The following is a 27,708-nucleotide window of genomic DNA, read 5'->3' as shown; positions in this document are numbered from 1 at the left end:
TTTCCATGACTTATTTTCAACAGATCTTACTTTGAAGGTTAGCTTTTCTCATGTGTAATGTTTAACTTCCTGTGTCTGTCTTCCTCCGATTCCCTGATTGGTCTCACCTTTTAACACTGCTACATGTTGAGTAATTAGTTTAAATATATACATGCCTATATGTACATGACTTAAGTGTTACCAGATTATAAATGTACAGGACCTGATAATGTGATAATACAGCAAAAACTTGCTGCACAATGTAAGTGCAAAATCTCTCCTTTGGGTTAGGCACCAGACTTTATCACTGATTGCAAAAGCTAAAATGCAAACATTATCTATGCCACAAGAAGAAATGACCAAGACGTAAAACAAAAATCGTTTCTGTGTCAAGTTGTATCATCTTGGTAATAATTTATTTCAAAGCAGATGATGAACACTGGTGAAAAGAAGAATAAGATCTGAGCAAATGTTCACCAGATTGTGCCAGCATTAATGCAAATCAGCATCAGAGTCAGACTTCAGTCAGGTGCACTATATTGCCAAAAGTATTATCTTATGTGCCTTCACAGGCATATGACTAACATCTCATTCTTAATCCAAAAGGGTTTAATATGATGTTGGCCCACCCTTTGCAACGAAAACAGCTTCAACTCTTCTGGGAATGTTTTCCCCCACGTTTAGGATTCTGTTTATGGGAATTTTTCACAATTCTTACAGAAGCACATTTGTTAGGTCAGACACTGATAAAGGCCTTGCTCGCAGTCTCAACTCTAATTCATCCCACAGCTGTTCTTTTGTGTTGAGGTCAGGACTCTGTGCAGGTCAATCAGGTTCTTCCATACCAAACTTTACACTTTGCACAGTGCAGTCAGACAAGTACCGTTCTCCTGGCAACCACCAAACCCAGGCTCCTCAATCACCTTGAAAGAGGGAGAAGTGTGATTTGTCCCTCCAGAGAACACCTCTCCCCTGTGCTAGTCCAGTGGCAGCGTGCTTTATACCACTGCATCCAGTGATGTAAGGCTTGGATGCAGCTGCTCGTCCATAGAAACCCATTCTAATCTGAAGACCACATGACGTTTGGACTCTGCAGCAATTGACTCTGCAGAAGGTTGGAGACCTCGGCTCGCTTTATGTGCCTCAGCATCTCCTGACCCCACTGACTTTATGTGGCCTAGCACTTTGAGACTGTGTTTCTGACATTCCCAATCACTTCCAGTTGACTGTGGAATATTCAGTAGCAAGGAAATTGGTCTTGTTGCACAGATGGCATCCTATCACACTACTACACTGAAATTCACTGAGCTCCTGAGAGCAACCCATTCTTTCTCAAGTGTTTGTAGAGGTGGTCTGCATGCCTAGGTGTTTGATTCTATACAACTGTGCCGATGAAGTGACTGAAAGATCTGAATTCAATGATTTGGATGGATGAGGGAATTCTTTTGTCAATATACTTATTAGTATAGGTTTTGAATAACAGTTCTCAGTTGGAGGAGAATCTGATAGATGCATTCACAGGCAGTGTGCACATGGGTGAAACTGTGCTTTCTACATACAGACCTCATCTATTACTGCTTAAAAATAGAGAGAAACATGGTTTCTTGGTGTTTGAAGTCAGATCTGTGATTATGTTTGCCACCTGAAAACTATGTAAGCAGGAACCCAAATCTCTTTTTCTTCCAACAAACGACACAGCAACGACAAAAGCACAGGAGCATCACAACGTGGAAAAATTTCACCTTAAAGACAAACATGAAGTTTAAAATGTTATATTAACAACAACAAAACATTCACAGAGGTTTAAAAGAAAAAATAACATCTGATATCTGCATGGGAAATCAAAATCCACTGACTTTGCATCATTATATATTGCACTAATATTTTAGTCAGCTGAAGTAAGGCTTTTGATACTTTACCTGTGTGTTCATTTGCATATGAAGACAGCAGCAAAAACACATAAACAGGAAGACACAACTGATCAGAGCAACCTGACACTTTAGATACTGTTTCAAGGATTGTCACTCACTTTGTTTGAATTTCAGCATTAAAATTTCCTCCATCTGGTTCAAAATGTTCAAAAAATACACATAAGCAAAACTAAAATGAACTACTGTACACCTAGAATGGCTTTGTCAGGCACATGAGCCAGTCTCGTAAATACAAACAGCAATAAAACAACAGTAAGGACAAATAAGGTGCTTAATCTCACAACACTCAGTGCCTTGTATATTAGTACTGATATTTAGGACCCTAATGAGAATAATAAAGACAGTACTGATGAAACATCTATTCATTTTAACACTACAACCTTATTTTCCGCTGTGCTATGAAGTGCAACTGATCGTGCTATAGAGAAGTGTCATCAGGAAGTAAAAAATCTGATATAATCTCTCTCATGAGCTACACTTTCCTGCCTGGGATTTCCATCCTGTGTGAGGCCTTTAATCTTGACATAGTTGAAATAACTTTCATTTTTACTCATGATCAGGTTTAGCAAAACCTCACTAAAAAAACAAGTAAAAATTCTACCATCCTTTAACCTTCTCTTCCATTTTTCTTGTTGTGGTGACACACTAGGCAGTTCCTTCAGGCAACTGGTTGCATATACATCTATGGGAAAGGCTTCCTTGCTCTGTAACCTTGGGAACACTTCCCTGATGACTTTATTGTCACAATCGCTGGTCATCAGGTCATACTGAATAGAAGATGAAGTGCATTTTATGATTGACCTGTTGACAGGTTGACTCTTTCTCAGTCAGATCCACCCCTCGTTTATCACATACAGTTTGAAAAACACCCAGATGATGACAGTACATACAGTGAGGTCAAGGCTGGGACTTTACAGACCACATTGTCTGCACTTGTCTTTTATGACATCTGTGTCTCTGATTCAAGATGAGGGTTTGTCCCTGACAAACCACAGATGGTATAAAAGATAAATGTAGGCACTGTGACTTTGCCCATCAGTTTGCGAAGCCTCAAAGTCAATGTTTCAGGGTTTTATAATTAATCACAGAAACCAAAGGTGTGGATGCGACTATGACTATAAAACCAAGGAATATCACATACTCTTTAAATAATGACTAGTCATTAGTAAATGAGCAAACTAACATCCATAATCATCTTTTCTGACCATAATAATAATTTGCAAAAGGAACTTACTGCTTTACTCGTTATCACAACAAATTAGTGAATGAGCTTATAAATTCATTAGGAAGTGTTTAGTGAAATAAGGGCGAAGAGCTGGTTTCCCATAGATTTCTTTAGGAGCAGAAATCCTTTTGCAACCACATGCACCACCCCCTGGTGGTCAGTAAAAAGAATGTAGATTTTAAGACAGGCCTGCTTTAACTTCAGACTCTGAAGCTCTGTCCATTTTTTATTCTGTTTTTTCATAGCTGCTATGTCAGATGTTGGATGGATAGTTGAGGTTTAGAAATGTCTTTGAACTACCATACACGTTAAAAAAAACCGAAGAAAATGTTAAAGGTTAAATTTTACTGCCCCCTTTTATAAGAGGAAAAAAAAATTGCTGGTGTTAAAAGTAAGAAAAAATTGTCTCGCATTAACAGTTTTAATGAATCATTTTGAATATTAGTGAATTGTTTACTGGATATGAAAACACAATAAAATAAATAAAAGTTTAGATCTATTTGATGCAAAGTCACTTTAGTGCATGTAAGGTAAGAGTTATTGTCAACCAGCTTCTGCAGCACTTTGTCCTTCCTGAGGAGGAGGAATAAAAACGTCCTCTGCATTTTGAACCACATGTTTAACTTTTTCCATCTCAACAAAACCATGCAAAGATTTAAGAAAATATGGTAGAAAACTATTTTCACGGATCCCACAAATATATAAAACTCAGTACTGATTCTTCAAAATCATCTCCTTCAAAATCATTTTATAAATATCAGTCATATTCACATGGGGAAAGCATCAACATTTTCAAGTGCTGCCAGGAACATACACAACATCTGAATATTTATACTACTTAAATTATTCACTTATATTAATCCTCGATGAGGAAAGTAGTTCATGCTACATGTTTTCTCCTTGAGCTCAGTCTTTTGCTGGTGGTCACAACATATCCTTGATCTTATCAGCAGCAATCTGGGAGGCAGATTTTTACAGTTGAACTAGGGGTTTGCATTTGTTACTCCTCAGAATAACAGTCCAAGGCAATGCTGTGCTCCTGGGCCAAGGCAGCCAACTCCTTCAGGAACTCGGCGTACAGGATAATGGCGAAGACTCGGCTCTTGGCTTGAGGGGGAATAGTAGGACAGGGGGGCAAGACACTGAAAGGAGGCAAAGGCAGAGCGTTCTTCACAGAGCCATTGGGAAGCGATGGATCCAGGATGATGTCACCGCCCTGAGACTGGAGGCACTCTGCGGGACACACACAAGTATCATAAACTGACGTCTGAAAAACTTTTTATTTGTAACTTTCCAATAATTGTTTTTTGAGTTGTAAAGCCAATAATGTTAACGTAGCAACAACTTAATAAATGACTGTGTTCACACTTTCAGAGGTGGCCTGACAACATCTACAAATTATGTATTTCAAGCTTAGTTAGAGGCTTGCCCAGCGCTATCAGTGCTAAGAAAAGCAGATGTACTCATCTGTGGCTCCAGTGTTGACTGCCCAAGAGTAAAAAATGAACAATTCTCAGTTTCACAAATGTATTCTAGTCCAGATCTTCTCTGATGAAGGCCACAAGGCCGAAACATTAGGATGTTTGCTGGCATGGCCAGAATAAGTTGGTGAAATTAAGAGCCTTTGACTTAACAACTCTTTTACGTTTTTTAAGTACAACTTTTCACAGTGGATCATCTCTTTGTCTTTTTTATCCTCTGTCATGCCATCACAGCTTCTCAGCTGCTTAAAGACATTCAGTCATTCTTACTTTGTCCAACCTGAGCTGTTTCTCCATATCCTCACTCCTGAATCTGTCTGCCCTGAATCTTTCATTTCTATTCCTCCTGCTACCTTTCTGCCAAAAAAAACCCCATTCTGCCCAATCTCAGCTTCTTCAGCTCTTTTCCACACCCACTGTTGCTTGGAATGGTTGACTATAACTATTTAAACTCATCTACATTCAATATTCCACTGTCCTCCATACAATTCAATTCTATTCAATTCTATGTCATCTGCAAACAGCATAGCTGACGGAGACTCTTGCCTGCTCTTGTCCATCACACTGTCCATTTAAAGCAGACTATCTAACTTGTTTCTTTAACTTTAACATATGTTGTTTTGTATCCTGTTTATATGTGTACTTATTAACCTCTGAATTTGCCATCTTGGTCTTTTGCCAACAAGAACCTCCAGGCCTGAGTGACTAGAGCAGGATAGTCTGGTCTGGCCATCACATAGCGCTCTATCTGAGCATGCACCGACACCAGCACCTACAGAATGAAAGTGAACATAACATTTTTATTAACAAAATCCAATCTGACATGCATGAGTCGTGTCAGATGTATGACTCTTACCTGGTAAAGTGTGCGAACGTTAGGCTGATTTTGTGTGTCTGTGCTGAGCAGGAAGGATCTCAGGAGAGGTTGTGGGTACGATGCCAACTGGGCCAGGATGCCTGTCACAAGCAGGTTTACAGCAATAGAGTTTTCGAGAAGGTTCTCCAGCCGAGACAAGAGCACACTGATGAACGGACCTGGTTAGTGTACGTCAAGAGAAAATGCATTGCATCAGGTGTAAAATAATGGGGGGGAGGGGTCTTTTAGTCTTACAACTGACATCCAACCAACAGCTTTAAGCATCACTTTCAATTTTCAGTGGCTACATTTATTTTTGACCACGTTACCATGTTGCAAACCTACATTACGTTAAGCGTTAATTGGAAAAAATTATGAATATTTGACACAAAAGAAACTTTCTCATTCTGTCTTGTAAAAATGTGTATAGTGACTGAGGTTAATAAGTCAGTGAAGCTGCCTTAGATGTTACACAAGCACAGACCTGTAAATGGAATTTGATGTCTCCTGCCGCCTTTCTTTGTGTCGCTCCTGATCTTCTCCGCTTCTTCTTCCTCTCGCATCACCTCTTCCTCTTCTTCTGCCCCAACGTCATCCCCAAAGGAGCTAAAACCAAAGTCAGTGCAAAGCTCTTCCTCGTCCTCTTCAAGTCTTTGCCTTAGCACTTGGACACGCTTCCTGAATGTGTCAATATCATCTGTGATGTCCTCATAGTCTGGTTCTACCCCTAATGACAGCATGAGCTCACAGTATTGGGACAGGAAGTCATTGTTGTTTGTGTTGCTGTCAGGCAAGCTTGGAGATATGGGACGGTCAAATGATTCAGATTCATGATGGCCATTGGTTAAAGTGTTTCTTACTAAACATGTTGAGGGTGACTGTATGCTTTCATGTACATGTTGCTGATGTGCTCTAGGTGTATGGCTGACATGAGCTGTAATGTATATATCATCATCTGCATCATCACATTCGTCGATGATGTCATTGTTTACATTAAAGCCATTGGTAAAGAGCTGATCTCCCAGTGACCCTCTGTGTCCAAATATCCTTTTGGTTTCTTCTTCTTCTCCTTCCTTTGTTCTCCCTATCTCCTTTTCACAGTCCTCACTCCTTCTTCTTTCCTCTTTTCCTGCATCCTCGCTCCTCCTCCTCGTCGACATAATGCTGTTTACAGTTTCCAGAACCGTCCTTCCTGTTGTTGTTAACATCGTTGTTAATGTTGTCGCTGTTGCTGAAACTCGCTGTCCTTTCGAGATGCTCCCACAGGATTGGTGATTTGCCAGCATGATCCGATCCAAAATGGCTGCCTTTGCGTCCTTTTTAGCAATGAGATCATAGACAAGAACGTCATCCTGAAACTCGGATTCTTCAACATAAGAGCCGCGCACCAGCTTGGTTGCATTGCGCCGCATTTCCTGGATGTGTCGAGGAGGCAGTGGGGGAGGTGCTGGTGGAAATGTGCATGTATCTGCCTCCAATGATACATCCCCATTCGCCAGCACCACGTTTACCACAGCTGAAGGCAAGGGATTGTCATCTGCAAAAATGTCATCCCACTCCAGTTCAAGGGCGGAGCTGGCTCTGCCCGCTTGGCTGTTATCTAAAGAGGATGGTGTAGGGGAGAGGGCAGAGGGCGGAGGACTGATAACCAGTGAGCAGATGGAGTCGCTCTTGACTCGCTGCATGAACTCTTCCTCGTCCTCCATGTTGTTACCGGGTGTATCAGATCGATACTCTTGAAGTGGAGGATTGATGCCATCATAAGAAGCCGACCATAAACGGCAAGACCTGCCAACACAGAAAAAAATATATAGATTCAATAAACTTCTCTGAAATTACTCAGTGTATAACTTTTAGTTAAATTCGAAAAATTCCCAAATCATAACCACAGGGCTCTGTCACAGCAATGCTCTAAATTAACATTATAAATACTAAGATCCCAGTCAAATCCATTCACTGGATTGATCATGGATGGAGGCCCAAAGTGATGAAACCCAGTGCAAGGCAGTCCATGACCTTGAGCCCATATTCTGATTGGTAAAGGTAGGGACACAAGCGTGTCCCGAGCGTGGCACGAGTTGGGCCTAAACAACATTAGGATGGTAGTTTAAAAGTCAGTAGTGTCACAGCTGTGTCCTCATGTGTCTCCACATCCCTTGATCACCTCAAGTGTGTATTTAAGTCCTCTGTCTTCCTGTGTTCAGCATCGTGTCATCTGTGTGTCACCCCTCATGTCATGTCAGGTTTCAGGACTCTGTGCTATAAGTTTATAGTTCCTTCATGTTCCTGCACGAAGTCCTGTTCATAGTCATCACAGTGACCTTGTCATTGTCTTCCTAGTTTTTATAGTGAAGTCTCAGTTTTCTTAGTTTTCAGTGTTCCCCAGTTTAGGTTCCAGTTTAGTTTTGCCTCTGTGCTTACTGCCTTGTTTTGTTGCCCTGATTATCAGCCGTAAGAAAAGGCTCACTTTTTGTTCAAGTTAGTTTTGGTCTCCTCACCTGTATCTGCTCCTGGGTCCTCACACACCCACACACGGTCTGCCCCCGCAGAGGCTTAAAAGTATGTATTTATGCAAACTTTTACACTAAGACTTTCAGATCTGAAACAATAATGGCATTCCCATTAGCCAACCATTATCAGATATTTGCATGCCAACCCACAAAACAAAGAGTATAAACAAGTAAGCATTAGCATGTAACTTAAAGTGTTGCTCAGTCTTAGCGTGGCTGTAAGCTGTTGTTCTCGTTTCTTTTATTAGTCTGTTTCCTGCACCTAAGATTACAACGATAAAGAGTGCATTTTTTTGTTTGATTTTGGTTTCACTGTCAGATAAAAGACCAAACTCATTATTGTGGCAACATTTATCTATTACCACAAATGTCTCAGTCCCCCTACCTTAGATGTGCCTTGCTGGTTTTCAGTACGCGCTTATCTAATTGTAGTTTGAAAAGCAAAACTATGAACTTTAAAACCACCAGTGAATACAATAACAACAATCAAGGTTTTTAGTACAAATTTAATAGCATATGTTGACCAGCAGATGTCCCTATAACACTATGAACCACTTTCACTGTTTCACACTGGTTTGCTGCATGTTTCCCAGTAAGTGGTGCAATGCACCATGTACACCAGTTATGAGAAACAACCCAAATCACATTTAATTTTAGTAATCAGACCCAGGCTGAACCATAGTCTTTTTGTAGAAGAAGAAGAAAGGCACACTAACCTGCGGGCAGTGGAGATAGCCTGACGGGCATCCCAGAGGTAATGGAGGTAGTTTACATCCATCAGGAAGTCTGAACCACGACAGTAACCAACGCTGTCTGACACTGACAGATCTGACAGACGGTTCAGGAGGAACAGGTCAGTACAGCCAAAGCTAATGTATAAATAAGCAGTTACCCTCTAACATACTGACCGGTTCCTTTGGGCCAGTGGATGTGCTCTGAGTGTGTGAGTGAGTTTTGGAGCTGCAAAGGGCACCAGGAGGGCATCAGCAGTAGGAAGGAGGCAGCACTGGAGGAGTAACAGTCCCTCTGCTTCAAGAAGCAGCGCTGCTTCCTGCTCAGGTGGCTGCAGGGAATCAGATACCTGAGGAGACACAGAGCAGTTACACTCAGTCCAAGCATGTTATACACAACTGGCATCCAGGTGCAGTTTCCCCATGTTAAAATGCTTTATAGTAAGTCAATAAAGGAAGCTGTAGCTGACAATGATCAGTGAGGTCTTACCATCATAGATAGAGTGTTTGTGCTGCTGGTGTTTTAAATGGATCGTCTAAATAATACATTTTCTGCAGTGAAGTTCCAGTTTTAGTGAAACTGTAATATTTTATTAGCACTAATTAAAAGATGTGTGTCTGTGAGTTGCTGTTAGACTGACCTGAAGACCAGCTGCAGCATGACATCTTCACAGAAGAGCCCAATCAGAGTCCTGAACAGAGCCAGCGACACCGTGCCCAACTGAAGGACATGCAAAAGGTCAAAGGTCATTTACTGCATGACAGAGCATGAAGCAGCTGTATTAGATGACTGTGTGGATACCTGGAAAGGTGTGTTGACCCTGCTGACCAGTGTGTCCAGGATGTGAACGTTGTCATGTGTGTGCAGCAGGATGAAGGAGAGGAAGGTCTGGAGGAGGGCGGGCTCAGAGATGGAGCGCAGGAACAGGTCCAAGTATGCTGTGGTAGTCATCACTTCCTCCACCGTCAGCTACTCACAGACAGACAAATGATCACATACACTAGGATGTGATTAAGTAATAGGTATTCCATGCAGGTGTTTTTATCCTGCTGGAATTACAGTAAAAATGCTGTATTAATAGCTTTCCTGTGAGATGTTTACTGGTGACTAAATGTAAAAGATGAGGAAATAAATGTCCTGTCTGGTCACTTTAATAACTTTAGTGGCTACAAAAACAGCTGAAATTACTGTATGGTCAAAGTTACACTCTATAGAGTATAAGTGTAATGTTTTTGCATGAATAAATAAAGTATTTATGGTTATTACAGCAGGAAGACCAACATAACTGTGTTTGGTAACCAAAACCTCTGACAGTATCATCCTTTAAAACTCTGTGTTATATAACAGGCAACTGTTCCTGTTGTAGATTTCTTTTGGTTTGCTGCCTGTACTTTACGGCACTTTATCAGGGACTTTCTTTACAGTGTCGTGATGAAATGTGATACCTTGTGCAGAGCCGGAGCAAGTACAGGCACAAGGAAGCCATTGTAGATGTAACCAAGCAGCTGGGAGCGGATGGACGGATGAGCCACCTGAGGGAAACAAAGATGTACACTTACAGAGTAAAAATAAAGTCTGTGTGCGTGTGCGTGTGTGTGTGTGTGTGTGTGTGTGTGTGTGTGTGTGTGTGTGTGTGTGTGTGTGTGTGTGTGTGTTACCTTGGTAACAGCACTACAAAAGTCCAGAGAGTGCAAAAAGTGGACCAGAGCAGGAACCTGTTGACCCAAACACAAAGTGTTCATTCATTTATTCTCATTAATTCTGTTACTAACTTGTATAATTAATTAATATAGTTTTATTTTTCATACATTTATCTAACGCATACTTGTGCATATTATACTGCACATATCACTTTTAAGATTTAATTACCATTGCATAGCTGTTACACAAGTGTTGCATTGATATACTGGAAAATTAGTTGTCTGGCCAAGTCAGGAAGGAAGGCATTCATGCTTGAGCATAGTACAGATTAAGTGTACTTAAAGTGGAAGCTCTTCATATTCAGTCCTCTGAAGTAATGAGGAAAACCACAAACTTTGCTTAAACGGCTTAAAACTGAAACCTCCCAGGCACCAACAGAAATACAGCCCCCACACACGAAGGTACAAGTTTCTCTCACAGGTTCACTCATTCATGATTTCATCCTGTCACCCCAGCGCTGTGGTTGTTACCTGCTGCCAGTCCGCCTGGTCCAGAGAGTGCCAGTCCTCGCTGTAAACCTGCAGCCGAGCCGGAAGAGACGAGTACAGACCGGACAGACCCGTGGCCAGCACCTGCAGCAAACACACACATACAGGTGTTCAAAATTTACATTCTGAAGCAGATTTGGTCAAAAAGAAACAAAAAGAGAGACAACATTTGAAGACTTTCGCCATACCCTTAACAACCAATTTTAACACCTCAGTGTAAATCAACAGGCATGGTTTAAATTAGAATAGTTTTCAGGTTTTCCAAAGGGTAGCTGCACGGGCATCAGCCCTGATGATGCCTGTGGGGGTAACCCCAAGTTGGCTTATAAGGGTTCATCAATCTTAAATGATAAGTTCACTGACAATATAGATTTCTTTACCATATTTTTATTTACTATTTAACACTATGTGGTGGAGGTGTGGTCCCGCGGCTGCAGGGGAGGAGTGGTGCGGTGAGCTCAACGGGGCGGTGCTGGAGACGCAGGTGAAAACAGCTGATGGCGTTTTGGACTGATGATGGTTTCCTTCCCTTTTATAGTGAGACGGGAGAGGAGTGGAGGAGAGCGGGAAATCAGCTGAGACCAACAGCTGTCAGACTGTGGTCGGTCATAACACAGGAAACTATAAATAAATGTGGCATCTGGAGACAAAGACCTGTGCGTGTGTGTACCTGTGTGTAGTGCATTTCACACACTACTATTGTGTCCCTGAAAACATTAGTTCCCTAATCCCAAAAATCCATGCTGACTTTGGAGCCACAGCTCCTGCTGAAATTTTATTTTACAGCTTGCTGATTTTGGTGTTTCTGGATGCTTTTGACTAAAGGTGGAAGTGACTTGTGGCAAATACTGTCGTGGTCCGTGTTATATTTGTTGTTTTTCTCATGATTCTTTGTATTTCTAGATTGTTCATTTCCTCCTGCCTTCTCTGCTTCCCTTCTTTCTGTAAATCAGGGACCGGGGCCCCCTGGTGGACTGCAGCAACAACAGAAGTTCAGTTTGAAAATTACTCATAGAAACTATGTACAGTTGCATATCTATATAATAGTATGTATTTATACAACATGTGTATTAAAACTGTAAATAGGAGGTGGTTAGTTTGTGATAGTACTCATTACTCTGACTGAAATTTGCTGCTCTTCTATCGCAGGTTGAGTTTTGGTCACACATTGGCCATGACACTTTGCATATGTAAGGCGACCATATTTTGATTTCCAAAAAGAGGACACTTGGCCCAGTCATGAAAAATTTTAATAATACTGTTTGTTTAAATAAAATTTTAACATATTTAAAAGATGCCTTCTCTGTGCGGTTAATGAATGGTGAAATAAAAAATGCCATATAGGCTTTTACAAGTCAACAAGTGCAAAAAAATAACTTAAAAACCTGTGGAATTAAATAATGTTACAGAAATAATGCCTCATCTTTATAAGAAAGCTTACCAGTGAGGTACCAGTGAGGTATTGTGCAATGGTTTCTGCTGTCTCATTTGGCGTTTCTAACCTCAATTAATTTTGTCTGCACGCCACCATTCTCCCAGTCAAAGTATGATTGGGAATATTTTCTCTGTTCCATGGTTACTTAAGTCTGAGAAATGCCACAGTACTGGATTTCATTAAGAGCTTCAAGAGTGACTTGAACAACCGCCTACAACACAGCAGTTCGGGGATGACGTTGCAGATATGGGTCCTCTGTAGGCCTATAGGAAAACCCGGACATTTTCATCCATCTCGAATGTCCCCCGGGACGCTTCGGACAGAACGTGAAAAGTGGACATGTCCGGGGAAAAGAGGACGGTTGGTCACCCTAGCATATAACTGGTAAGCATTAGCAATTTATAGCTCTGTGTTACTTTTTTTTTTCAATAAAAATTTCAAGGAAATACACCACCTTCTCCTATATAATGATTAAAGTGAAGATTTCAGAGTTTCTGGTTTCTAAATGGGCCACAGCGCTCTTTACTTTGGTAATGGCTTGTCTAAATATTTCAGTGGGAACTATTTGTCTTTTTTGATTTATCATACATTAAGAAAATGGATATAGCTGTTAGTCAGTGAGTCCAAGAGCTGCAGCCTTTAGACAAAACCACGAGAGGCCTTTCCCTGTGTTTCAGGTCTTTATGCTAAGCTAAGCTAAATGGTAAATGGCTCACACTAAAAATGGCATTTCACAAACTGGTCCTTTAAACACAGAGGTGAGCAAAGAAGTAGCCTGCGGAGCGAGAAGTTGTTTCTAAAAAGAAAAGAAAGATATTGTTTCATTTGAGACAAAAAAAACAGGGATGAGATATCAGGAAAAAGGAAGAAGAGAGGAGGAGAGCTGGTGATCAACATCAGTATAAACAGCAGCAGTGGTGGCGGCGCTGGTCGTCAACAGCTGCCGTCTCGGGTCTCGTTAGCAATCGGGCAGGCGTCCAATCATGTGCAGACTTGCTAATCCCTCTTTGTGTTGGGGCCAATCTCACGCTGATTTACTAAGCTGCTCTCTGCATAAAGATTGAGGTCAGCTAGTGGTCACATGGGCTTAAATCTGACACATGGACAAACACAAGCACACACAGGTGGCACGTGCTCAGATGTCTTTGCTCGCCCTTTCACATATGAAACCCCCACCGTGGGTCTCTCTCTCTCTCACACACAGTCAGGAACTGGGAGGGTTGGGGCCGACATGGCTGACGCAGTGATAAACACTGAAACACACAAACATGTACTTACATTACTGTAACATTTAAGGGTCTTTTTTTAGTGTTATGACATTTTATCACATATACATATGTTTTTATATTTTCTTTAATTACTTTAATTGTTTTTCAAGTAACTGACTGCTTAATTAATCATTTACTAATAGTAAGGTTCATTCAATTGTGTAGAAACACGATTTTTCTTCAAATGTTCCCGTTTTGTCTTATTTCTCTTTGCAGTTTCTTTGGGTTTCCCTCTTAAGCCCCCTTCATCACTTTCCACAGTAGTTTTTCCTCAGTTATCTGCTTCTCCTCTCTCTCTGTATCCATCACACACAGTCCCAGAGGAAGCAGTATGAGCTCATTAGTTTATTGCATAACTTGCGCTAATGAGATTACAATACAGAGGGGAGATGAATGGGGGGGAGCTCATACACTGGGCTCAAAAACTACTGATTGTATTCATTAAACAACCATCTGGTTCATAAAATCTGTTAAATGATCAAGGGTCAGGCTGTTAAAGGGCCTTTTTATTCTCCTAATTCCTCTCATTTCCCTTCTTATCCGTGCAGTTTGTACTTTTAATAAAAGTTATCCAGATCTGTGAGAAACATGTATTTGATTCTTTCTTTCTTAGTTTGTGCTCAATCCTCTCAAGTAAGTTTTATGAAGTGTGTGTATAATCTTGCTGACAAACAGAGAAACAGAAAACAGTCAGTTGCTTCACTTCAGCAGAGGAATAAACGCCCTTTTTCTCTGCAGGCTGGAAGGCATGTGGAAATTAACCCAGTTTAGCTGGGCTAATGGGGGTCTATGTGAGATAAACTGGTGGCTCAGCTTGTGAAGAATAGCTTTAAACACTTTACAGATGTGACATAAATCTCACATATTTAAAGTTTCACAGCATAATGCAAACACAGAAGTCTTAACCTAACACCACTTTGTCCTCATCATATTCATAATGTTGCACAATGTCTTTGAGAAAACTGAGAAAACAGGCTCTGGTTCCCTGGGTACCCCTGTAATATATTAACTACACTGTGATTCGTTAATCAGCAGTATCCTTCACCCTGATTGGTTGTCTCTTCAAGTGTTAAATGATGTGGTTCTTATATCGCAGTTTTGAGCTCTATTAGAGCTTTTTATGCCTCACTCACACAAGCACCTTTTTCTAGACTTAAGTGCTTTCTTTCTAAAAATTTACACACATTCAACCGTCATTTACATTTTTGAGACTTGTACACATCCAGTTAAGTTCATAAGTTTTTTGACAATGACACAATTTATGTAGTTTGGCCTCATAGCACCACCAAAGATCAAAGCAAACAATCAACATGTGATCAAAGTGCAGAGATTTCATTGAAGGGATTTAACAAAAGTCAGAGATTTTTTTTTGCTGTCTCTAATTTTCAAAGGCCCAGAAATAACTCAATAGTTGACTGACAAGCAGTTTTATGGCCAGGTGAGGCCTGGTCCTTTGTTTAAAACAGATTAAAAAAATAGAGAGTTGAACTTGTATGTGTTAGCTTTTTACTGGAATTCTCCATTTGACTGTCAGTCAGGTGTCAATCTAAGTGAATGAGGTCATCGTTTGGCTGAAACACCAAAAGAAAACTGTGAACCCATCACAACATCGAGCCGAGTCAAGAACACAGGTAGGTGTGTCATCATTATGGTTTACAGTCAGGAAACGCCTTCACAAGTACAACCACAGAAGGTTCACAACAATGTGTAAATAACTGGTTCCACTCAAGAACAGGAGGTATGTCCACACACACACACACACACACACACACACACACACACACTCACACACACACAAACACACTCACACACACACAAACACACTCACACACACTCACGCACACACATAGTAGTAAGTATGTTACTCCTGTCCCCTACATTTTCACTGTCCCTACATCTCACTGTATCTTACACAGTGTGTAAGATATATGGAAGGTAATGTGATGGCATGTATGCTGCCAGTGGCACTAATGCTTATTGATTATGTGACTGCTGATCAAAGCAGCTGGATGAAGTGTAAAGTGTCCAGAATCAGACACACGCTGCAAAACTGCACAGATGAAGCTCCACAGTGAAATGATGATGACCCAAAGCAACCCAATAGTTATTCAAGGCAAAGACATGGAATAATCTTCGTTGGCCAAGTAATTCAGATGATCTCAACCCAACTTATTAAACACAGATCTGACCCACAAACAAGCAGCAGCTGAAGGTGGCAGCAGTAAAGACTGAGCAGAGCATTTTGAGGCAGGGAATCATCCAAGTATTAAAAACAAGCCTCTGAAAATGTTGGACTGTGTATGAAAAAATGGTCTGTAATTCTTAAACAGTTATCTTTTTATGTTGTGCATTTACTTACAGGACAGAAGTATGTGTTCTCTGCAATGTGCTGAGCGACTCGAGGCTCAGAGGCAGACAGAGACATGATGAGCAGCAGAGCATCTCGGGCCTGTTGACCTACCAATCCCTGCCTGAGAGACAGAGATAACACAGGCTATGAGTTTTGTGCAGTTCTGAAGTACATACATTACCTGTGTGTTACCTGTGTACATTTGTGTTACCCTTTTTTATCCAGCAGAGTGTATGCACCTGTGTGTGTACCTACCTGTGTGTATACGGGATGAGCAGGGAGAAGAGAAGGAAGTTGGCAGCTCCCTGGTCCTCGCTGGTGTGGAAGAACAGTTCGAGCACTGAGGGATCCTTGACCAGAGCCACGCAGAGCTGGTTCAGCAGGAGGACTAGCTCCGCCTCCACCACGCCGCCGGTGTCTGCAGGGGGCCGCAGGTGATTAAAGGGTCAGGTAACCAATTAAACGTCTTACTGGTTAGTGGTTACACCTCCAGCTTGAGAAATGACCTCATAATTAACCACTTAAATCCATTTTGATGTAAAGATGAGGGGGAAAAAATCACCTTATTTGAAATACCATTCTTTGTTTGCTGTGGTTACACTGTGTGTACTGGTGCTTTTTCACAGTGTCTGCAAAAGGCTTCAAGTGACACTTCAGGTACTTAATGTAAAAATCTAAACCTAAAAACATCCCTTAATAAATGAAGCTATCAGTTAAACAATTGCCCCTACTTTCTGTCAGAAACATCCGTTATATATATATATATATATATATATATATATATATATATATATATATATATATATATATATATATATATATATATATATATATATATATATATATATATATATATATATATATATATTGTCCATAGCTCCCTCATCCTATTCATGTAGCCCCTTCCGCCAGGGTTACTTGTGTAGTAGCATTCCAACAACGCCCTGTTTTCGTCTCTTGCCCACCGATGCCTTCTTGTTCCAGTAGCCCACTTGTCGTCAGGGTGCCCTGGTTCCTCAACACCTGACGCGGACCTTGTTGATCCGGGCAACGTCCGAGCCGGCATGCCTTCATATTTATCTGTCTCACTCATGTCTGCGGTAGGCTCGCTTAGCATAGGGGGTCTAGAAGCCACTGACATAAAGACAAGAAAGCTCCTTACCATGCATGGAGGGTTTCACCCCAAGTCCAGCACCCTGAGGCTGTACGCTAAGCGGAAGGAAGGGGGCCGGGGACTGGTGAGTGTCAGCACCACAGTCCAGGATGAGACAACGAACATCCAAGAATACATTGGGAAGATGGCCCCAACTGACCGAGTGCTCAGTGAATACCTCAGGCAGCAGAAACCCAAGAAAGAGGAGGGAGACGAGGAACCATCATGGAAGGACAGGGCCCTGCACGGTATGTACCACCGGCAGATAGAGGAGGTGGCTGATATCCAGAAATCCTACCAGTGGCTGGACAAAGCTGGACTGAAAGACAGCACAGAGGCACTAATCATGGCAGCACAAGAACAAGCTCTGAGTACAAGATCCATAGAGGCTGGGGTCTATCACACCAGGCAAGACCCCAGGTGCAGGCTGTGTAAAGATGCTCCAGAGACAATCCAGCACATAACAGCAGGGTGCAAGATGCTAGCAGGCAAGGCATACATGGAACGCCATAACCAAGTGGCCGGCATAGTGTACAGGAACATCTGTGCCGAGTATAACCTGGAAGTCCCGAGGTCAAAATGGGAGATGCCCCCAAGGGTGGTGGAGAATGACCGAGCTAAGATCCTGTGGGACTTCCAGATACAGACGGACAAAATGGTGGTGGCTAACCAACCGGACATAGTGGTGGTAGACAAACAGAAGAAGACGGCCGTAGTGATCGATGTAGCGGTTCCCAATGACAGCAATATCAGGAAGAAGGAACACGAGAAGCTGGAGAAATACCAAGGGCTCAGAGAAGAGCTCGAGAGGATGTGGAGGGTGAAGGTGACGGTGGTCCCCGTGGTAATCGGAGCACTAGGTGCGGTGACTCCCAAGCTAGGCGAGTGGCTCCAGCAGATCCCGGGAACAACATCGGAGATCTCTGTCCAGAAGAGCGCAGTCCTAGGAACAGCTAAGATACTGCGCAGGACCCTCAAGCTCCCAGGCCTCTGGTAGAGGACCCGAGCTTGAAGGATAAACCGCCCGCAGGGGCGAGATGGGTGTTTTTTTTTATTGTATTGTATGGAAGCGATAACAGCTGAACTTGAACTTGGGCTTGGCTGCACTGTAATGTAATACCACATTGTACCACTAGATGGTGTAGTAATCAGCAAAACCTTCATTTGGCCTGGGAAGTCAAATCTTAAACATTTCAACACTTTCACCTCCAACTCACCAGATGCAGCTCCGGCGCAGGAGGCGAGCAGCATCATTAGCGGCCGCAGAACTGGTTTATGGTGAAGCAGAGGCTGTTTGGCCTGAGACAAAAGCATCTGGTACATCCTGAGTTGCTCTAGCTTCATGTCCTCAGTGAACTGCCTCCTCAGACTCCACAGAAACAGCCTCTCCATCACACCCTCAAGGACCACAAACTCCAGGATCGGACCCATCGCTCCCCCTGGTACCGGTGCACAAACACTCCTGAGTCCCAGTATACTACTGCATTTGTTGCACAGTGAGGGATGATTTCTTTAATCCTACCTTGGCCCGCCTCTTCCTCCATCAGTAGAAAGAGCATGTGCTCCACGTAGTTCTGGACGGCGCTGGCCTCGTCGGCCGGGATGGGGCCTAGACGTAGCGCTCCGGAGCTGCTGCTGCCGCCGCTGCTACCATGACCTGTGAGGAAACTCAGCGCGTTGGTGCCGCTGCGACTCGGCTCGTGTTTCTCCAGGATCTTCACCACCTGAAAAACAACAGAAACACAAGGATGTAAAAGACAATGCGTTTACAGCCATCTTTATACGACAAGCAAAACAAACACCTGAAATGAGAGTGATTAGAGGAAATTACTCAGTAGATACTCACACCTGTTTTATCAAAGCGTATTCAGATTTTTTTAAAGTACATTTCTAAAGAATGTATTTAAAACTGCATGGAAAAGTTAAAAACTAAACTAACGAAACCAAAGCTTTATCCTGGTACAAACACAAACATAACAGCTGGAGACAGATTTATTAAATGAAATATGGCATAAATGATGCATGTCACTTAATAATCTCTCAAGCGTCCAGGTTAGAAATGTCACTGGGGCAAAATGCTGTTTAAATTAATGCATGAAGAAAACAGAAACACATTATTTATATCATGTTTTTATTTTGGCTTCCTTTAGTTTCTAATGGTACCAAACTGGATCATTACTGCCATCACCTCTTTACCTCAATGCATTATAAATAATATTTATATGCAGCTGTCTTGGACCCTTCTCAGCTGAACGTTAAAGGACTACAGTTGTAATTCCTCTAATGACCACTAGGTACCACAAAAACTTATGGAGTGGCAATTTCAATGTTCTATTTGAGGAGTAATTTTGTAATTCTGAGCAATTTTGACCTGTGTATATTTGTTTGATTTCCCTAGAGTTCGTGGACAAATTTGAGCTTACCTCGATCAGCCTTTGGAAAAAGGGTGTTTTGTTTATTTACTCTAGTCTGAATCAGTTAATGAGTTTATTTCCTGTACTTTTGCTTTTTGTAACACAGAGAAATTCCAAGCAAACCAAAATGTGTTGCTACAAACCACACAAGACCGTTCAGTCCATATATTGGCAGAATGTGTCTGTGCCGGGAGCAAAGAAAAGAAATACAGGCAGAGGGTGCTGCATTGCAGACTAATGGATAACATGGATAATTTACTCCCAAAATCATCGTATTTAATATCTTCGTAATTTCTGAAACTGAAACTCAGCTGAAATCTGCTGAGTACGATGTGCAGATTGAGGTGGGATCACATTGTCATCATAAATAAACCGCTTGGGAGTTTGTTTGGAGATAGACCGAGACAGCCGAGACAACCTCCACCAACGGATGTGAGTGTGATTATCTGTCCTCACCCAAGTGCGATGACTGTGTTGAAATGTCCACATATGAAACGCGCCAAGGAGGAAAATTAACTGGAGCTCACATAAAATAGACTAAACTTTTTTTTTAATTTGTCTAATAAAGAAAATAATTGTATTGCTGTAAAACATTTAAGATGCCACAACAGAGAGATAGCCGTGGAAGGGATGAAAAAGAGATGAATGAAACAAGAACGCAATTCACTCTCTGGACTTGTGTTAACCTTTGACATTGGCTGCTTCAGACAAGGACCGCATGCACACACTTGGAAACACACACAAAATACTTGTACACACACAGACGATGCAGAGTGTGTGGGGGTTTTCTTGGCAGCTGTGGAGAGTGATTTGTACTAAATGGATCCTGTGTTTAAGGGCCAGAGTCTGGCCAGTAATGCTGACACACATTCATAGACACACGCAGACAGTCACACAGTCATTGTAAGTGAAATTAGGCCAGGCCAGATAGGCAGAAGAGACAAAGAGCAGCTAAAAAAAACATGTCAGTAGTGACTTTATCTGTGAAGCAAAGCACTGATTAACCAGTGAAGATGAAGATGATGCAGGAGTAGATAAAAAGATCACCTGTGCCCAGTGGTTCTTAAACACGATCATGCAGGTCTCTGGGTCCACACCTCTCAACGTGAGGGACTTCTTCCGATGTCCCCCGATTACCACCGAGGCCATCATTTTGACTAACTGTCAGGGAGCTAAAGCATGATCCGGCTCAATGTGTGGAGGCTGTCTGATGGAAGGACTGAGGGTCATTACCTGGCTCCCTCTGCCCAGAATCAGTCTCTGGCACCGGGCTTGGTGGGCAGCTAGCCGCTAGCCTGCAGAATATGGAGAAGGACAGAGTGGAAAGTTTGTTCATTTCGTCTTTCGTCTCATGATAAAAATTTGTCTTTATACTACAGTTGTTGCTGGTGTTGTTAGCCCTCCTAATGACATACATAATTCCTAGTGTGGCTGCTCTTTTCAGATTACTTTGGGAGTCCCATCTTGACCACTTGTGCCTACGCGTTTGCTGGCTCTCCATCAGTGTTTACACACAGTATGTATTTACCATGAATAGTCTCTTTGGAGAACAGTGCAGTTACTGTTAGCCAGATACCAAGTTTGAGTTGTTGTACCAAGCCTGACCAACATGTCAGTGGGATCAATATTAGCTACTTGCTGATATCATTTTTAATGGTGGATAAGTAGAGAAGATGGGAGAAACACCCTTCAGCTATGTTGTGAGTTGAACAATTGCATAGTTTGTCCACCAGAGGGCACTATGCAACCTCCCCATAGGTAACACGTGTTTTGAACTCCACAAACACAATAGCCAGCTGATGCTAGAAGAGTCGAGTAATCCACGATTTGTTGTGCCAGTAAAACAAGATCATTTTAAACTGCACTCTCGTATCATCTTAGTAATTACTTATAAATAATTATGTGTACTGTTTATTCTTCATGTGTCTGAAAGAAAAAAAAATCTGTCGGTATATCAGATTTTTTAAAATCACCAAATATTGGTATCAGTATCAGTCTTAAAAATCTTACATCTGAAGAGCCTAAGCTGTTTCCATGTCATGTAGTTATAGTGGAACTCTGCATTGACAGTGTGACTATGAGGGACACGTTTAAGGTGCACACCCTCTTTAGGATCAAGCTCCTGAGCTGATACACCAGCTTCAGGATTGGACTATGCAGCTTCTTTAACAAGGTTTCTGTTTGGTTCTCCAAGTTCTGGCTAGAGAACCAGCTCACATGTGTGATGATCCTCAAACATCACTGAATGTTCCTCCATAATCTTCAGATGCCTCAGGATGCTAAACTAGAAGACAGCATTGGCAGCGTGATGCTCCGTCACAGGGCTTGGACACTGCAGACTGACTAAAGGCTCCTGTTTGGGCCCTGAGGCGCAGCAAATTTGTGACGAAATTGTGATTTGTCTGTGATGACACAGTAGAAGCTCCAGTGCAAGCAGTCATAAAAGGACTGCAATGTAAGAACAGCAGCTGCACTGGAAGGAGTTGCAGGTTTCCACTCTAACTGTTGCTGGAATTGTGATTCCTCCATTCCCGGCATGTGCACATGTAGCTGTGTAAAGTGTGGATTTCTCTATATGTTTTTTTAAACACACAGGCTGTACATGTGCAGGGTGCTGGAATAAACAAATACAGTGACCTATTGTCCAAAGAATACAAATATTTTTAGCGTAGTTTTCTTCCCTCCAGGCAGCTGCCGAATTCTGTTCATTTCTCTACATTATGACAATCAACTCCCAGAGATTTGAGGCTGCAGGAAAGTAATCCACGTTTATTTTTAGCTGTGCTGGCTGCATAGCTCAAGTAAAGCCATTTCTGTTAATGTAACAGAAAATTGTGATGTCAAACTTTGAAGTTAACAAAGAAACAGCACTGCTAGAAACCTATTTTCAACCTTTTACCCATCTGACTGATGATCTAAAACCATTTGTTTAACATCCACTCATGTGCTTTGTGATTCTTTATTGTCTAAGTCTTCATGTCTTATGTAAAGCACTGATTCTCTCCAACAAGAGGTCGCTGAACAGAGAGGATTTTATTTTTCATGAGGAAATCCTCTTATTTTAATTGTGTATATATCTGACTTTCACAATCACAGAGCTATTTCCTTACTCTGTGTCAGTGTTCGTGTGTGTGTGTGTATGCGTGTGTGTGTGTGTGTGTGTGTGCGTGTGTGTGTAAACTAGCAGCAACAGCAGGAAGTAAGGCTCTGCAGTGGAAACAAGCAAACAGGAAAAATGACAACGAGGCCCACCCTGGGCGTTCCGGGACATTCCGTGAATTCCCATGGAGGTCTCGAGGAAATCACCCGGCAGTATTCCTACCTTTGCACTGCTGCTGCTGCTGTGATGCCATGGATGAGCGAGCCTGCTGTCTGCACTCCTAATGGAGAGAGAAAGAAACACACACAGTGACACAGAGCAGTACTAAATGTAACTCTTTACACTATCAGGGCCTGATTTACGTCCTGACAACATGAGTAAAACAAGTAAACACACACAGTTTATATCCCTAACCATCTGGGACTCTAATCTGTGTGTGTGTGTGTGTGTGTGTGTGTGTGTGTGTGTGTGTGTGTGTGTGTGTGTGTGTGTGTGTGTGTGTGTGTGTGTGTGTGTGTCTTTGTGCCTTCAATGTGTGACACTGAAATAATCATTGTTTTTGTGCCACCCTAACATAAGTTATAGTCTTAGTTTGAACCTGCCTATAAAAACCTACATTGCTCCATCAATAGCAGAAGGTAAAAACAATCAATAGCAGAAGGAGCCCATTTTCTTCCACTGCTTGTTTCAGTAATTTCTCCGACAGCCAGAGCTAAAATTAAATCAATAAAACTATATCAATTTATTTTACTTAGAATATTTTATGCGAAAATGTCAAATACGCGTGGTACCAGCTGCTCAAATTGTCATATTTATAAGTTTCTGCATTCTGTATTCATAAAACCTGTAGACCATATAGAAATGATGGCTGTACCCACTGGTTTTGGACTTCACATTTTAAAGGACTTCGGTCTCTCCCACGTTGCTTTTGTCGAGCCAGAAGAGTCCATATGTCAAGAAATGTGTGTTGCTAAGTTACCAGCTAAACCAAGCAAGCTGTACACAGATAATTTTTAACATAATTACAATAAAATGCTCCAGTTGGCTCCATAATGTGGTGACTTAGAAATTTGTGTAATAAGCAAACCATCACTAGATAAGTTCAATGAGGGGGCATAAATCAAGAGTAAAGTGCACAAAGGTCCAGTTCACTGAGTTGAATCAGAGTAGATAGATGGAGGTGACGGATAGCAGGTACTGACCTATGACAGCTAACTTCTATTCAGTCACCTGTCAATCAAAGCAGCCACACCCCTAACTTTAACAGTATCCAGATGGATGAGATAAATGGAGAAAAAACAATAGCCAGAGTGAATATGAAGGGGTAAATTAGCTTGAAGCTCTAAATTTGAGCATTTTATAGTGGGAGTCTCTGGGATTTGCTCACATTTGGAGCTTTGAGTGGTCATTAGAAGAAATGCAGTTTTTGATACTTAATTTTTAAGCCCTGGAGTTTCCAGCTTGCTTTCAGACCCAATTTTATGAGTCAGGTTTAGTTTGGGGTATGCAAGGCCGAGTGCATGGCTTCATCATCTGTCCTCACAAAGACAGAAGAACAAATGTGTGTGTGTGTGTGACTGAGAGCATGACAGAAAAAAAGAGGTAATCTCAGATGAGACGGTGGTGTTTAATCCCAGCCCGGCTCTTTCTGTGTGTGTCAGACGGTCACATGCCATCACACAAACCAGGGATTAAACACAGGCACAAGCAGACTGACCTGAAGTCTTTTCTGACCTGGTTTTTAAAATCATTTCAGGCATTTAGCTGATTGAGATTTAATTTAATCATGCAAATAACACGCCTCGCTGTGTTGTTTAACGGGCTGAGTTCAGTTGTTGCATTGAGGTGTTTGCAGTCCTCTTACAAACAGGTAAAAGACTGAGTCATTTTGAAGAGCTCACTGAATTCAAGTGTGGTGCTGTGACAGGAAGCCACTGTTAGAAAAGTCTGTGAAATTTCACAACAGTTTGTGAAGCTGCTTCCTTCTTAGATAGCCCACAATCAGCTGTAAGTGACATTACTGCAAAGTGGAAGCATTCAGAAATCAAAGCAACATACTCATAAAGTGGCAGACCATGCAAAGTTACAGACCGGATTCACAGAGCATATAAAAGTTGTCAAAGCTCTGCTGACTCAGTAACTGCAGATCTCCAAACCTCTGGCATCAACATCAAAACAAACAAAAACCGCATGTTAGGAGCTTCATAGCTGAGCAGCTGTAGGTGTAAAGGTCCAGTATTTTTCTCTACATAGTGTAAATGAGGCCCAGAAACAAGGTTTTTCTTCTGTATTCCCAATGAATTCATGTTTTATTTATAAAGCTTGCAATTGCCAAACTTCATTAGAAGGTGGGCTCTTATGCCATGCCTTATTTCTTATCACATATATGCTGTTATAGGAGTGAATGTTCATATTGCATGGCCAACCTCGAGCTAAAAGCTCTGGCCTCAGATCGCCCTAAATATCAGGGCTTCATATGATGTCAGTGATGTCATCTTTTATGCGAGTGGCGGCCAATCAGAAAAAATCTGGAGTTAAAATGTCTGTTTTCTGTGACAGCAGATGACATGAGGGGCTGCAGACTAGGGCCCATTGAATCAATGACAAACCTGCTTGATAACATTGATGGACAGAGTGTAAAAGGGTCCTCTGATGTCACGCAGTGTCACATAATGTAATCTGTGACTCAGCTGCTGTCTTTGCTCATTGTTAAGGCTTCAAGGCTTCAGTTTTACGCAGCTGTTAATCACTCAAACTCAGCAAGGATCACTGACCAGCAATTGTGAGCACTGCAGACACACCTGTTTACCTGCATTGTAAAGGAGCGGGGCCTCACCTGTGTTTGGTGAGGTTACATTATTTAAAGTAGGCCTGAGAGAAGTCACAGGATGGGGAGCCTTTTGGAGCACAATGAGCTGTCTTCTGTTTGTTTAGGATTTACAACGAGCTTCAAGGATACCCTGGCTGCTTTTTCACAGTGCAGGAACACACTGTGTGCCTCCTTATCTGGAGGGTAGATGCAAGACCAGATATATGAAATTATGTGTGAGATTAGAGCTTCAGAACTCAGGAAACCTTCTGCAACACAAGTGGATATTTTTCCCTTCCCTCCAGAAGCAAGTTTCACCACTCTGTAGCAATCACAGCTTTACTTCTGTTTCTATTTCTACTCTACTACATCTTTGACACGAAATGTTTTACTGTGTAGTCCACACCATTTATTTTAAAGCTTTGCTTACTTATTGTTTTGCAGATTAAAAATATAATACATGTATAAACATACACCCATATAAACTGAAACTACAGATCAGAGTGACGTCAAAGGAGGCTAGTGGCCTTTCCTTCCTCCCCTTAGACATGGAAGATTTTAAAACTGCCAGGAAGACCACAGATGCCATGACTCAGATGTTTCTCTTGCATTGTCCCTGTTAAGATGAAACCTAATAACAGAATCCAATAGTTGGGTGTTGATAAATTAGCTTCCTTTTTGAGTTTTTGATGCTACTCTGCCTCTGGTTTCTTCACACAATACTAGAAATCAATCATTTATAAATCTATTTATATATTCTGCTCTGTTGTTGCAAACAAAACTGTGCAGCATGTATATAAGTTAGTAAAATCACCCCCAGCGGCAACATTAACGTTAAACAGCAATTAATAAATCAATAATTTAATATATAATTATTATACAACTAGAACATGTATGATTCTGCTTAATGACTGCATTTACTTTTGATATTTTAAGAATCTTTAGTGCTAACAGTTATTCAATAAAAATAGTTTCAGGCTGTCTTTCAATGTCAGGACTCATTTCATCCTTCTGTATGAGGCCACAGGTCCTGGATATCAGTGTTTTCTACACCAGTTCTTACTTAGACATAAAAAAACAGTTAAAAACAAAAATAAATAAATACATCCAGGGCACACAGAGAGCATTAAAAAGACATTTTATATTTAAGAGACGATTTCCTTCCCAATAAATGCTTGTTTCCTTAAAATAAAATCATTTTTTAAATTCTTTAAATTCATTAAAATAGTTTTTAAGCAAAAATCCATTCTATGAATGCAGTTTTATTAAATTTTATTAAGCCAGGTTTGACCAACTTTGCGCTCCTTTAACTATTATATTTTGTCTATCCAGAGTCTTGTAACAGTAAACCCTCCTCTTGGTTTACACTACACTGCAGCATGAAAACACTGAGAATCCCAACATTTTCTGCACTTTTTGTCGGTTAACCTGAACCAGGCGTTTCTTACCTCGGCTGGCTCTCTAACTGTTGCTTGTTATTCCCAAAGTGAGAAGAAAAGCGGTTAAAACACGTTTAACTGTCCAGAAACGTGTGTAAATCCTTAGGTTTGCAGTTTTAAAGCGGCCCGGCTGTGCCGCTTCTGAGCGCTGCGGAGTTTCTGAGGCTTTAAGCGGCTCAGCTGTCAATCACTTAGCTGCTGGGCGCTAGGTAGCACTTAACCACGCCCATAGACGTTATAAGACCACGCCCCGGAAGAGAACCAGAGCGCGAGAGAGACTAAACCGGTTTTATACAGTACATATAACATGTTTGAAGGGTTATTTTCATACATGTGTGTCTGTGCAGCTTTTCTCTTTCTGTTTATCATTCTGTGGACTACAAGGCAATTACTTTAAGGTTATTTAATATATGACATTAATCACCATTTTCACTGTTATTTCTTTAAGAAATCCTGATTAATCAGTTCATTTTTTTCTTCGTAAAAATGCAGAACTTACTATTTAGAGGCAAAAAAAAAAAAATCCATTAGAAATATATTACACAGTGATGGGTTCACAGGGTGTCTGCTACAACAACCTAAAATGCTAAATGACATGAATAATACATAAAGAATAAAGTAAGCAAGTGTTAACAACCCTGAAAGGCTTCAGTTTATCTAATTATTAAGAAAGTGGCCATTAGCTAAATAATTAAAAACAAACAATAACAAAACAACTTAAATAAAACAAAATAGTTCAATAAAATAACACAGATTAAATATTACAAAAATTAAATAGTTAAATAAGGTGAGGAAATTAGAAAAAAGAAAATGTGAAATAAATTAAAGGAGCTCAAT

At 41.3% G+C, this 27,708-nt stretch overlaps 1 protein-coding gene across 1 annotated transcript; it reads right to left on the bottom strand.

Annotated features, from left to right (window-relative positions):
* Positions 1–369: 369 nt before the first annotated feature.
* On the bottom strand, positions 370–27,024 carry LOC146390348 (FHF complex subunit HOOK-interacting protein 1A-like). The gene is made up of 18 exons (XM_084923368.1): positions 26,881–27,024; positions 22,846–22,903; positions 20,571–20,818; positions 18,632–18,833; positions 18,327–18,548; positions 16,212–16,374; positions 15,966–16,077; positions 10,886–10,987; positions 10,373–10,429; positions 10,160–10,246; positions 9,516–9,683; positions 9,355–9,434; positions 8,891–9,063; positions 8,699–8,810; positions 5,957–7,260; positions 5,473–5,651; positions 5,268–5,388; positions 370–4,368 (listed from the first exon to the last, which is right to left on the bottom strand). Exons 3-18 carry the CDS (start codon positions 20,673–20,675, stop codon positions 4,136–4,138), a joined length of 3,420 nt encoding a protein of 1,139 aa, XP_084779494.1. The 5' UTR covers positions 20,676–20,818; positions 22,846–22,903; positions 26,881–27,024; the 3' UTR covers positions 370–4,135.
* Positions 27,025–27,708: the final 684 nt, after the last annotated feature.

Source organism: Perissodus microlepis, chromosome 3 (genome assembly GCF_051167445.1).
Source record: "Perissodus microlepis isolate ML-2025 ecotype Zambia chromosome 3, ASM5116744v1, whole genome shotgun sequence".
In the NCBI taxonomy this organism is placed as follows: Eukaryota; Metazoa; Chordata; class Actinopteri; order Cichliformes; family Cichlidae; genus Perissodus; species Perissodus microlepis.
This window is presented reverse-complemented; position numbering and strand designations above follow the sequence as displayed.

Bases quoted from the DNA above. Each gene is read 5' to 3' on its own strand.
- LOC146390348 (XM_084923368.1), bottom strand. From the start codon at position 20,675: ATGATGGCCTCGGTGGTAATCGGGGGACATCGGAAGAAGTCCCTCACG. The intron at 18,549-18,631 runs GTAGGATTAAAG...CACCGGTACCAG, and splicing joins GGAGGAAGAGGCGGGCCAAG to GGGGAGCGATGGGTCCGATC. The intron at 16,375-18,326 runs GTGAGTTGGAGG...GGCCCCCTGCAG, and splicing joins CTGCGCCGGAGCTGCATCTG to ACACCGGCGGCGTGGTGGAG.